We start from the raw sequence: 14,025 nt of genomic DNA on the forward strand, positions 1-14,025 counted from the left end.
ACTTTCGTCTGGGTCAGAGAAAAAGGAGTTTAAATTTCCAACGCAGATATTTATAGGTTCGTTCGAAGCTGAAATGAGATAAAATCCTGCAAGATGCAACATGTTGAATTTCGATCTGGTCCGGAACTAACAAAATGGTACCAACAAAAGAACCAGATATGATATGTAAATGTTTACACTTGTTCGGAGCTATAAAAATTGTAAAACTAGATGCATACTAACGAATTTCTACTAGTTGGTAGCCATAGAAAAAGTGCCAATAAACTAGTTCCAAAGTGGAAATTTGTATATAGTTTGGAACTACATTATAGGTAATGCAGCGGGGACAATTTGCACCGCCTAGGACATCGCCATGTTGAATTCGCCAGTTGAAAGCATGTAAAAAAGACAAACGGCGAACTAGTAGAGGTTTTGTAATACAGATTTTTTGACAGGGCATAAAGCGAAGGAGTTGCAAGTGAGAAATAGTCCTACATTATGGTTTCAAGCAACAATATGAAGACTCTGCTGGATTTTTTAAATTCGCTACTCGGAATTTCGACAGTAATCTGCAAGTGGCAGGGATCTGCATTAAAAGGCCTATTTTTTTCAAAACATATAAATGTAGCGTTTTGATGTAGACCTCCACATACATAAATCATAAAAAATATTTTTTATTCATTTTTTAAATTTTCATTACAGCTGAAGTAAAAATGCCTAGTGGTAAGGTTGACAAACCTGTTATTCAGGACAATCGTGATGGTACGGTGTCTATTAAATATGAACCCAAGGAGGAAGGCACACATGAACTGGTTGTAAAATATAATGGCGAGCCAGTACAAGGTAAGCTCTGTAGTTCAACTGCTGCTAAATACTGTTATTTTTATTAAGCTACTAAGGCCCGGCTTTTCAGTAGTTGGTTAAGCTAAGCTTAAACTATGTTTGCTTAAACTCTAGTCAAATTTAAACTCCAGTTAAATTACTGAGCAGTTTTTCAGTCACAGTTTAAGGCCGCCTTTGGGGTATGCTGTTTTATGCGGCAACATTGATTTTTTATTATCTAGATAATTTGTAGATACGGCACCAGCTGGATTTTGTTTACCAACAAACATGAAAAAAAATTCTCCGGCGAAATATATATCTAGTTCCGGAAGTGATATCCAACATCATTATTAAATTATTCTTAAACCAGATAGTTCTCGAGTTGATATCCAACTTCATTCTAAAGTCACTATCCAACCTTTGAAAAATTTTGTAGAATTAAAAGTTTTCGATTCATTAATATTTTCCAGTACAGTGTACAGTTCTCAAATGAATCCTCAACCCATTTCTCCAGTTGATATCTTACATTATATATCGAGTTGAGGTGGAGTTGAAAAAAAATCTCTAAGGTGGTACCACCAAAACCAACAGCGCGAAAAAAACACCTGGTTGATAGCAGTAATGAAGCGTAATTAATCAAGAATAAATTATATAGGCGGCCGCCGTGGTGTGATGGTAGCGTGCTCCGCCTACCACATCGAAGATCCAACATCAACATCATGGAATCTTACATTTGAGTCCCGTTAGAGAACCAAAAGTTGTTAATTACATTTTTTCAACTTAATAGCATATTTTGCTTTATAAAAAATACTCTCTTTTGCTGAGTACGCTAAGATTCTCGAGTTTACCCACTGTTTCGAAACAACTTTTGAGATTTTAGAAGTATTCCTAATTATCAACATGAGCTCTAATGGTACTCAAGCCCAAATGCTTGTTGGGTATATTCGACGCCATTTCGTACGAACGCAAATAACTGATAGGTTAACTAGAGTTTAACCCTGGCAGATCGGGCGCTTAAGCTTAGCTTAAACTTCAGTTTAAGTAGACTGAGGAACTGCAGAATAAGTTTAAGCGTAGTTTAGCTGACAAACTGAGTTGAACTTATACTGAAAAACCGGGCCTAAGCATGGTGAGATCTTAAATCCGTGTGCACCAAAGTCCATGATTCCAATAAACCCATTAGAACAGCTATAAAGGGACACTCGTAGAAGGCAAATTGTTTTCACTCAATTACCTACTGGGCCCAAAACAAAATTTGCTGGCGTGATCTTTCATTGGTTTTCTAGGCTGATATTCTATTCACTATTTGCACTGCTTTCTAAATATACAATGTCTGCTTGATGACAAATTATTTGTATTGCCCTCGCTTTATTTTCCAGCTACAGGTTAAAGAAATTGAACGATAGGGGGGCTCCTTGTCTAGCCTTTCCCAATCCAGATCGAGTTGATGCTGTTGCTTAACGGCGCTGCCGTATAAGCTGAACATAAGTATCAGGTTTAGTTTTTCACGATTGTGTCCGTCAGTAGTATTAAAAATTAATAGATATTTTCCTACCTGTATGTTGTCTATTAGTTTTATTCCACTTCTGAATTACATACACCAAACGTTGGTTTTTGAAGGGCTCCTTCATGCCAAATAATTCTTCGGCCATTTATTTATTATAAAACCTCTTCCAATATAAATTTCATATTAATTCAAAATGAAAGATTTATCCGTACCTTTCAAAGTCAAGCTAATATTCTTGAATTACTTCATTAAGGAGATCCGCTTTTAACTGTAGCTCTTGTTCGCTCCTGAAAAAAAAAAACAGGAAACAAGGCAATGAGAAAAGTGATGAAATGCTTGAGGCTCATATACTCGTATACATATTTACAGTTTTTGCCCTATTTGGTTTAGTTAATTTATTACTTTTTTGGGCGTTTTTAGGTTCACCTTTCAAATTCCACGTTGATTCCATTACATCCGGTTATGTTACGGCCTATGGGCCTGGTTTGACTCATGGCGTTACTGGTGAACCTTGTAACTTCACAATTTCAACCAAGGGTGCTAGCGCGGGTGGCCTTACCATGGCTGTAGAGGGACCAAGCAAGGCTGATGTAAGTATTTTAAAACGTGGTTTAGTAAAGGACTAACTGTTAAATGACAATTTTGACTCTTGTGAAACATGAAACTCATAATATCATTATACCTTCCAGATCAACTACCATGACAATAAAGACGGCACAGTTTCCGTGCAATACCTACCCACTGCTCCAGGCGAGTATCAAGTATCCGTCCGTTTTGGCGACAAACATATAAAGGGTTCACCATATTTTGCTAAAGTTACTGGTGAGGGACGCAAGCGTAATCAAATCTCAGTTGGTTCCTGCTCCGAAGTCACAATGCCGGGTGAAATTACTGATGATGATTTGCGCGCATTAAACGCATCGATTCAAGCGCCTAGTGGTCTAGAGGAACCATGTTTCCTTAAACGTATGCCTACCGGTAATATTGGTATCTCATTTACGCCACGTGAAATTGGCGCACATATGGTATCGGTTAAACGTATGGGCGTACATATTGCTAACTCACCATTCAAGGTGGACGTTTGTGAACGTGAAGTGGGCGACGCAAAGAAGGTTAAGGTATCTGGTAAGGGCTTAACGGAGGGTAAAACACATACTGATAACGTATTCTCCGTTGATACACGTAATGCGGGCTATGGTGGTTTGTCCGTGTCCATCGAAGGACCAAGCAAAGCTGAAATCCAATGCACTGACAAAGATGATGGTACACTAAATATATCCTACAAACCCACGGAGCCCGGCTATTATATTGTGAATCTTAAATTTGCCGATCATCATGTTGAAGGCTCACCATTCACTGTTAAGGTTACCGGTGAGGGTAGCAACCGCAAACGTGAAAAGATTCAGCGCGAACGTGATGCTGTACCCGTCACAGAGATCGGCAGCAAGTGCAAGTTAACCTTCAAGATGCCTGGAATTACATCTTTCGATTTAATGGCATGCGTAACATCACCCAGTAATGTCACTGAAGATGCGGAAATACAGGAAGTAGAAGATGGACTATATTCAGTACATTTCGTACCGAAAGAGTTAGGCGTACATACCGTTTCCGTACGCTACAAGGAGATGCATATACCCGGCTCACCTTTCCAATTTACAGTGGGTCCATTGCGTGACTCTGGTAGCCATTTGGTGAAGGCTGGTGGTTCAGGTCTGGAACGTGGTATTGTCGGCGAGCCAGCTGAGTTTAATGTTTGGACACGTGAAGCGGGTGGCGGTTCACTCGCCATCTCGGTGGAAGGTCCGAGCAAAGCTGAAATTGATTTCAAAGATCGTAAGGATGGTTCATGTGACGTCTCATATAAGGTTACCGAACCTGGTGAATATCGTGTTGGTTTGAAATTTAATGATCGTCATATACCCGATTCACCATTTAAAGTGTACATCTCACCAGATGCTGGTGATGCGCATAAGCTCGAAGTGCAACAGTTCCCTCAAGGTATGTAGTGTGAAGGTGTTATGTAGTTTTTTTGATCCGTGATTCCATAATTCGCTTCTTCTTTTCAGGCAACATTCAAGCCGATGCTCCTTATCAATTTTTGGTACGCAAAAACGGCGCTAAGGGTACACTCGATGCCAAGATCGTCGCACCATCGGGTACTGATGATGATTGTTTCATACAAGCAATCGACAATGAAATGACTTCAGTACGTTTCTATCCACGTGAAAATGGCATCCACGCCATTCATGTCAAATTCAATGGCGTTCACATACCCGGCTCTCCATTCAGAATTAAGGTTGGCAAGGATGTAGCCGATCCAGCTGCTGTGCATGCTACCGGTGCCGGTTTGGATGAAGTGAAGACTGGTCACAAAGCCGATTTTATAATAAATACTTGTAATGCGGGCGTTGGTACGTTATCGGTTTCGATTGATGGTCCCTCAAAGGTGGCTATGGACTGCACGGAAGTTGAGGAGGGTTACAAGGTGCGCTATACACCTTTGCTGCCTGGTGAACATTACATTTCGGTTAAATACAATAATATGCACATTGTGGGATCACCTTTCAAAGTCAGCTGTATTGGTAAGTAGTGAAGACTAACGTAGTAACAGAGTTCAGCTAAGTGAAGCAATTCCAACTAAAACAAGTAAGGAAGGCTGAATTCGGGTGTAACCGAACATTACATACACAGCTGAGAGCTATGGAGATAAAATAAGAGAAAATCACCATGTAGGAAAATAAACCTAGGGTAACCCTGGAATGTGTTTGTATGGCATGTGTATCAAATGGAAGGTACTAAAGAGTATTTTAAGAGGGAGTAGGCCATAGTTCTATGGGTGGACGCTATTTAGGGATATCGCCATAAAGGTGGGAGAATTTGTTTGTACGATATTGGTATGAAATGAAGGTTGTTAATGAGTATTTTAAAAGGGCGTGAGCCTTAGTTCTATAGGTGGTCGCCTTTTCGAGATATCGCCATAAAGGTGGACCAGGGGTGAATCTAGAATTTGATGGTACTATATGGGTATCAAATGAAAAGTGTTAATGTGTATTTTAAAAGGGGGTGGGCCTTAGTTCTATAGGTGGACGCCTTTTCATGCCAGGGGTGACTCTAGAATTTGTTTGCACGATATGGGTATCCAATGAAAGGTGTTAATAATGAGTATTTTAAAAGGGAGTGGGCCTTAGTTCTATAGGTGGACGCCCTTTCGAGATATCGCCATAAAGGTGAACCAGGGGCGACTCTAGAATTTGTTTGTACGATATGGGTATCAAATAAAAAGTGTTAATGAGTATTTTAAGAGGGAGTGGCCATTAGTTCTATAGGTGGAAGCCTCTTCGAGATATCGCCATAAAGGTGGACCAGGGGCGACTCTAGAATTTGTTTGTACGATATGAGTACAAATGAAAGGTGTTAATGATTATTTTAAAAGGGAGTGGGCCTAAGTTCTATAGGTGAACGCCTCTTCGAGATATCGCCATAAAGGTGGACCAGGGGCGACTCTATAATTTGTTTGTACGATATGGGTATCAAATGAAAGGTGTTAATGAGTATTTAAAAAGGAGTGGGCCTTACTTGTAAAGGTCGACGCCTTTTCGAGGTATCGCCATAAAGGTGGACCAGGGGTGACTCTAGAATTTGTTTGTACGATATGGGTATCAAATGAAAGGTGTTAATGAGTATTTTAAAAGGGAGTGGCCCTTAGTTCTTTAGGTGGACGCCTTTTCGAGATATCGCCATAAAGGTGGACCAGGGGTGACTCTAGAATGTGTTTGTACGATATGGGTATCAAATCAAAGTTATCAACGGGGATTTTAAACGGGAGTGGCCCTTAGTTGTATATGTGAAGGTGTTTTCATTTTCTTCTACTTAATATGGTAGGTGTCACACCCATTTTGCAAAGTTTTTTCTAAAGTTATATTTTGCGTCAATAAACCAATCCAACTACCATGGTTGATCCCTTTTTTCGTATTTGGTATAGACATATGGCATTTTTTTTTTTTCATTTTTCGTAACTTTCGATGTCGAAAAAGTGGGCGTGGTCATAGTCGGATTTCGGCCATTTTTTACACCAATACAAAGTGAGTTCAGATAAGTACGTGAACTGAGTTTAGTAAAGATATATCGATTTTTGCTCAAGTTATCGCGTTAACGGCCGAGCGGAAGGACAGACGGTCGACTGTGTATAAAACCTGGGCGTGGCTTCAACCGATTTCGCCCTTTTTCACAGAAAACAGCTATCGTCCCAGAATCTAAGCCCCTACCAAATTTCACAAGGATTGGTAAATTTTTGTTCGACTTATATTAAAAGTATCCTAGACAAATTAAATGAAAAAGGACGGAGCCACGCCCATTTTGAAATTTTCTTTTATTTTTGTATTTTATTGCATCATATCATATACTGGATTCGAATTTTGACATAATTTACTTATATACTGTAGATATAAAATTTTTTGTTAAAATTTGACTTTTAAAAAAAATTCTTTTTATTCAGCATACATATAGTAATAGGAGTAACGTTCTTGCCGAATTTCATCATGATATCTTCAACGACTGCCAAATTACAGCTTGCAAAGCTTTTAAATTACCTTCTTTTAAAAGTGGGCGGTGCCACGCCCATTGTCCAAAATTTTACTAATTTTCTATTCTGTGTCATAAGTTCAACTCACCTACCAAGTCTCATCTCTTTATCCGTCTTTGGTAATGAATTATCGCACTTTTTCTGTTTTTCGAAATTTTCGATATCGAAAAAGTGGGCGTGGTTATAGTCCGATATCGTTCATTTTAAATAGCGATCTGAGATGAGTGCCCAGGAACCTACGTACCAAATTTCATCAAGATACCTCAAAATTTACTCAAGTTGTCGTGTTAACGGACGGACGGACGGACATGGCTCAATCAAATTTTTTTCGATACTGATGATTTTGATATATGGAAGTCTATATCTCGATTCCTTTATACCTGTACAACCTACCGTTATCCAATCAAAGTTAATATACTCTGTGAGCTCTGCTCAACTGAGTATAAATATAGGAACACTTTGATACCTCAGGAATAGCCGTTTTCACTCTATTGTGGAGAAATCTACATTAAACCGTACAAGTGGGTTGTTGTTGTATTGTTGCTGTTGTTGTTGCTGTATTAACGATAAAGACACTCCCCGAAGGCTTTGAGGAGTGTTGTCGATGTTGATGGTACATTGCCGGATATAGATCCGGTACGTTCCGGTAACAAAGCACCATTAAAGTACTTGCCCGACCATCTCGGGAACGATTTATATGACCACATTAAATCTTCTAGGCCATCCCGCCCTCCACACCCTCTAGTTCCATGAGGAACTTGGGGTCGCCAGAGCCTCAGCTACCAATGAAACAGGATTCACCACGGGTAGGAAGCTATATATTGCGCTGGCAACCCCTTGAGAGGGTTGCGCTACACAACCCCTTGAATAAATTTGGTAGGGGACAATGAATTCCTTCCATTTGAAAGAATCAACTTGTTTTATTCCACTTCTGAATTACATACATCAAACGTCAGCCGCTTGTGACCGAAATGCAAATCATTTTCTTCCAATAAACTGTGGTAAAGAGAGGGGCAGAGGGAGACGGAAGGGTATAGGGAAGATTCGAAATAGAGAGAGAGTGATAGGAATAGACGGGTCGTTTTGTGCCTACTCAGAGCAGAATCTGCTAACGCTGAAGTATTTTTGTCAAGAAGCTAGAAAAACAACAAAAACTATAGAATACTAACATTACTCTGACCCGTACCTTTACTACTCTTTATTTTTGCAGGCGATAAACTAGCTGATGAAGGTGCTCAAGAAACCTCAACCGTATCTGTTGAGACAGTGCAAAAGCTCTCAAAGGGTGGCAAAAATACAGGCGTACACATGCCAACATTCAAATCAGACGCATCCAAAATCACATCCAAGGGTATGGGCTTGAAGAAAGCGTATATGGGCAAACAGAATACTTTCACAGTGAATGCCACAGATGCTGGTAATAATATGCTCTTTGTTGGCATGTATGGCCCGAAAGGTCCTTGCGAAGAATTCAATGTCAAACATACCGGCCGTAATAATTTTAATGTTAACTATATGGTACGCGATCGTGGACAATATATACTAATAGTTAAATGGGGCGAAGAACATATTCCCGGCTCCCCATTCCAAATCGATGTTTAAGCTATGAGAAGGGCTGAAATGAACAGAAAAATTTGCCTACCAAAAAAAGGTGCAATAGAAAAAAGTGGAGGCAGAAATGTAAACAAAAATAAAAAAGTATGAAAAACTAGAATAAATGACTTTCAATGTTTACACGTGCAAAAACTGCAACAAAACGATTTATTTATAAATACATACATACATACAGTACATATTTTAGTGAAAGATGAACTCATAAATGAAATTTGTACCGTCAATTCAAATTTCCCTTTCAATAATTTTTGTACTTTTATTATCTTTATTTTTATCGCCGTTATATAATTGTTTTTCTTTTTCTATGTATTTATTAAGTTAACCGAATAGTTTGTCGAAAATATAAATGTAAATAGCGTTTGGATAAAAAAAATCGAAATTTATATGAACTATCCTATAAAAGAAAAGATTGCCATTTTTGGAACACCGTATATCCAAAAAAAACATAGTTATTTACTGTCAACAAATGTAGGCATTCAGCTTTTAAAATTAAATGAAAAAATTATTAAACTTGTATGTCCATTTCATTGTTTACTTTCTTTTTGTAATAATAATAATTGTTTTTAAGTAATTTTGATTTGCAAACATAAATGTTTTTGAGCTGAACAAAACACATATTTTTATTATTATTCATTAAATTATATTATATTATCATGTACGTGTTGTTTTTTATTTTATTTCAATAAATTTAAATTTAAATAAAAATATATGCAAAAAAAGGTTAAATGTGGTGTTTTTTATTAAGCAATTGATTCGGTAAGTAGAATTTGTTTTTTTTTTTTTTTTGAATGTAGCCAAAAAATTAATATTGTAACGAATTCTGGGGCTTGCTGATATTTGTGCACCTTCTGCTAACGTTCGATTCACTAAACTGTTGAATAAATAATTCCAATATTCAGTATTGTAACTGGGCTTTATTTAGAGTACTTTGGGAGTAGTACTTCACAGTTATACTTCACAACCAACAGCGTGTTTAAATCAAAACTGATTAACTGATTCCTCAGCTTGCGCTGATTTTATACTCTCGGTTTTCTCGATCACTCATTTCTCCTAAGGTCTAGTAATTTCGCAAATAGTTGGAGAACAGCTGTATCTCATGCTTGGTTACCATGTATATTTGTAGTTTATGTTTTTCTTATAGCCATATGTGTGTGTATTTGCGAGGTATCTCTTCGTTGCCCTGTACATAAGTGCTGCTAGCTTTAATGTATACACGTGCATAAGAGTGGCTGCTTCATGTTTTTGTTGTGATTTTTACTAACAGCATAGTAATGGTAATATTCGTCACAATATATTCGTTAATAAATAATAATTATAGAATGTGGAATGAATGGACGAATGGGTGGGCAGACAACCGTTACCTCCCACCGTTGTGGGATAAAAGTTTCAATATCCTTTGTGTAAATACAGCGGCGTAATTCAGAATCGACATTAAAAAAAACTATTGGAAAAAGGAAAAAAATTATAAGAGAGTTCAAAGTTTTGTACATTTATATAGGAAATGTATCCCAAACAAACCCCTTCATTCTCTATTGCGAAACGAACGGTTGATTTTGACTCATGTACAAGTCGCTCGTATCTTTGCATTATGTTAATCGATGGTAGCACATTATTTGATGCCAAGCGAAAATTATAGAGAATACCCATGATAAAATGAATATTCAGGTGTTCTCATCCCGTTGACGGTTTCCCTTATTCTGACAAGTTCGTAATACATATTTTAGAGGGTTATCTATCATACAGAACTGCCTTTGAATTCTACTACGATCGGAGTAGATTTTACTATACGTTTAGACAGTAGTTTAGATTTAAATATATAAGCCAATACCAGAATTTTTTAGACAAAAAGATTAGCGTAACTTTGTATTCTCAAAAAGTTTGAAAAAATTGAGCAATCAAAATGTATTGCTTTTGACAAGTAAATACTGGCAAATAAAGCGACGAAAAAGTGGGGTTATGTTGCTGATATCCCCTTTATTATTACACTAGCCTTTACCCGCGGCCCCGTCCGCAAGGAGAAAATAAAATATATGTGCTATTCACGTTAGCCTGCTTATCAAGTTGTCTGTTTAAAAATTTTTTCTGTCAATGTATTTTATTTTTTAATACAGTAAAAAAAAAGAACTAACTGAGCTGATGGGCACGCTTACATGAATAGTACAATACACTTTTTTCGAATTAAAAAAAATACATTTTGTTTCTAAGTTAAATTAATTGATATGACAGGGGTGAAAGAATTACTACTCATAGAACAAAGGAGTGAAACTACAATTAGCTAAAACCAAAAAGAAGTTTTTAAATGAAAGCAGTGTTGCTTTTTCGGGTATTTAGTTGGTTAAAATATTACAAAAATTTTAATTATAGTTGTAATAGTTCGTTACAGGATTCATTTAAAAATAGAACGAAAAAGCTGTGATATATTAAAGATAAAACATACCGAATTTTAATTACGAATAATTTGCCGTAAATCCACGGCCATGTGTGCTGAATTACCGGTTTCGAAGAGACCTAAAATGATCCCGGAAGTGTCCCTAAATGACACCAAATAGTCACGAAATGACGCCGACGGGATCCTGGACAAATCTCGAAAACTATCCAGAAATGATGCCGGAAGGGTCCCAAAATAATCCCGAAGTAGTCACGAAAAGTCCCGAAATGACCCTGACGGGATCCCGGACGGATCCCGAAAACCATACAGATTTGATTCCTGAACGGTCCGCAAATGATCCCGATATAGTCCGAAAAAGCTCTGACGGGATCCCGGACAAATCCCGAAAATCGCCCAGAAATTATCCCGGAGGAGTCCCAAAATGATTCCGAAATAGTAGTCACGAAAAAGGCCCGAAATAACCCTGACGGGATCCCGAAAACCATCCAGAAATGACTCTGGAGGGATCCCCAAATGATCCCGGAAAAGTCCACAAACCATCCAGAATTGATCTCTGAAGGTTCCGCAAATGATCCCGAAATAGTCCCGAAAGTCACGAAAAACTCAGACCCATCCCGAAAATCATGAAGAAATTATCCTGGAAGGGTCCCAAAATTACCCCGAAATAACTCCGACGGGATCCCGGACAGATCCCGAAAATCATCCAGAACTGAGCTCTGAAACGTCCGCAAATAATCCAGAAATAGTCCGGAAAAAGTCCCGAAAAAACTCCGTCGGGATCCCGGACAGATCCCGAAAATCACCCAGAAATTATGCCGGAGGGGTCCCAAAATGATTCCGAAATAGTCCCGAAAAAGTCCCGAAATGACCTTGAGGGGATCCCAGACCGATACCGAAAACCAACCAGAATTGATCTCTAAAGGGTCCGCAATTTATCCCAGATAAAGTCGCGAAAAAAATACGAAGGGATCCCGAACAGATCCCGAAAATCATAGAGAAATTATCCCGGAAGGGTCCCAAAATAGTCCCGAAAAGGCGCGAAATAACCCTGACGGGATCCCGGACGGATCCCGAAAACCACCAAGAAATGATCTTTAAGGGCAACTGACCCCGAAATAGTCGTGAAAAAGTCCCGAAATTACCCCGACGGGATCCTGAAAACCATCCAGAAATTATCCCTGAAGGATCCCCAAATGATCCAAGAACAGTCTCGAAATTCCCTGACATTTTCCCGAAAAAGTAAAAAAATAAACCCGACGGGATCTCGGACGGATCCCGAAAACGATCCAGAAATGATGCCGGAAGGGACCCCAAATGATCCCGAAAAATTCCCGAAATTCCCCCGATGGGATCCCGGACGGATCCCGGACCATCCAGAAATGATGCCGGTTGGTATCCCAAATTGATCCCGAAATAGGCCAGAAATGACCCCGTCGGGATCCCGGGCGGATCCAAAAAGTATACAGAAATGATGCTGGAAGGTGAAATGATCCCCTTAAAGAAAGATGAAAAATGAAATGATCCCCTTATAGTTCCGAAATGATCCTGACGGGATTCCCGACGGATCCCGGAAACTATCCAGAAATGATGCCGGAAAGGTTCCCAAGTTATCCCCAAATAGTCCCGAAATTACCCTGACGGTATCCCGGACGGATCACGAAAACCATCCGGAAATGATGGCGAAAGGGTCCCCAAATGATCCCGCATTAGTCGCGGGTTCCGAAATGACCCTGACGGGATCCCCGAAGGATCCCGGAAACTATCCAGAAATTATGCCGGAAAGGTTCCCAAGTTATCCCCAAATAGTCCCGAAATTACCCTGACGGTATCCCGGACGGATACCGAAAACCATCTAGAAAAGTGGCCGGAAGATACCCCAAATGATCCCGAAAAAGTCCTGAAATGATCCAGACGGGATCCCGGACGAATCCCGAAAACTATCCATCTAGGTAACCCAAATGATCCCGAAATAGTCCCGAAATGACCCCGCCGGGATCACGGGCGGATCCCGAAAAAGTCCTGAAATGACCCCGACGGGATCCCGTACGGATCCCGAAAATCATCCAGAAATGATGAAGGTAGGTACCCAAATGATCCCGAAATAGTCCCGAAATGATCCCGACGGGATCCCGGACGGATCCCGAAAACCAACCAGAAATGATGCCGGTAGGTACCCCAAATGGTCCCGATATGACCCCGTCGGGATCCCGCACGGATCCCTAAAACTATCCAGAAATGATGCCGGAAAGGTCCCCAAATAACCCCCATAATAGTCCCGAAATTACGCCGACGGAATCCCGGACGGATCCGGAAACCATCCAGAAATGATGCCGGAGGAGACCCCAAATGATGCCGAAATAGTCCCGAAATGACATCGACGGGATCCCGGACGGATCCCGAAAACCATCCAGAAATGATGCCGGAGGAGACCCCAAATGATCCCGCTAAAGACCCAAAATGACCCCGACATGGTCCCGGACGGATCCCGTAAACCATCCAGAAATGATGCCGGAAGAGACCCCAAATGGTCCCGAAATGACACCGACGGGATCCCGGACGGATACCGAAAACCATCCAGAAATGATGCCGGCAGGTACCCCAAATTATCCCGAAATAGTCCCGAAATGACCCTGACGGGATCGCGGACGGATTCCGAAAACCATCCAGAAATGATGCCGATAAGGTCCCCAAACGATCCTGTATTAGTCGAGAAAAAATTCCGAAATGACTCCGACGGGATCCCGGACGGATCCCGAAAACCATCTAGAATTGATACCGGAAGGTACCCCAAATGATGCCGAAATAGTCCCGAAATGACATCGACGGGATCCCGGACGGATCCCGAAAACCATCCAGAAATGATGCCGGAGGAGACCCCAAATGATCCCGCTAAAGTCCCAAAATGACCCCGACAGGATCCCGGACGGATCCCGTAAACCATCCAGAAATGATGCCGGAAGAGACCCCAAATGATCCCGCAAAAGTCCCAAAATGACGCCGACGGGATCCCGGACGGATCCCGTAAACCATCCAGAAATGATGCCGGAAGAGACCCCAAATGATCCCGCAAAAGTCCCAAAATGACCCCGACAGGAACCCGGACGGATCCCGTAAACCATCCAGAAATGATGC

General features: G+C 40.2%; 1 protein-coding gene across 10 annotated transcripts in view; it reads left to right on the forward strand.

Moving 5' to 3' along the window:
- The window catches only part of cher (filamin-A), a 264,422-nt gene extending 255,192 nt beyond the window's left edge, over positions 1–9,230 (forward strand). For all 10 annotated transcript variants that reach the window (XM_067762040.1, XM_067762041.1, XM_067762035.1 and 7 more), the window contains 5 exons: positions 682–822; positions 2,729–2,898; positions 2,998–4,306; positions 4,375–4,890; positions 8,101–9,230. In XM_067762040.1, the coding sequence (XP_067618141.1) occupies positions 682–822; positions 2,729–2,898; positions 2,998–4,306; positions 4,375–4,890; positions 8,101–8,492 (2,528 nt within the window). In that variant the 3' untranslated portion in view covers positions 8,493–9,230. The remainder of the gene's footprint in view (positions 1–681; positions 823–2,728; positions 2,899–2,997; positions 4,307–4,374; positions 4,891–8,100) is intronic.
- Positions 9,231–14,025: the final 4,795 nt, after the last annotated feature.

This window comes from Eurosta solidaginis, chromosome 1 (assembly GCF_040869045.1).
Source record: "Eurosta solidaginis isolate ZX-2024a chromosome 1, ASM4086904v1, whole genome shotgun sequence".
Taxonomy (NCBI): Eukaryota; Metazoa; Arthropoda; class Insecta; order Diptera; family Tephritidae; genus Eurosta; species Eurosta solidaginis.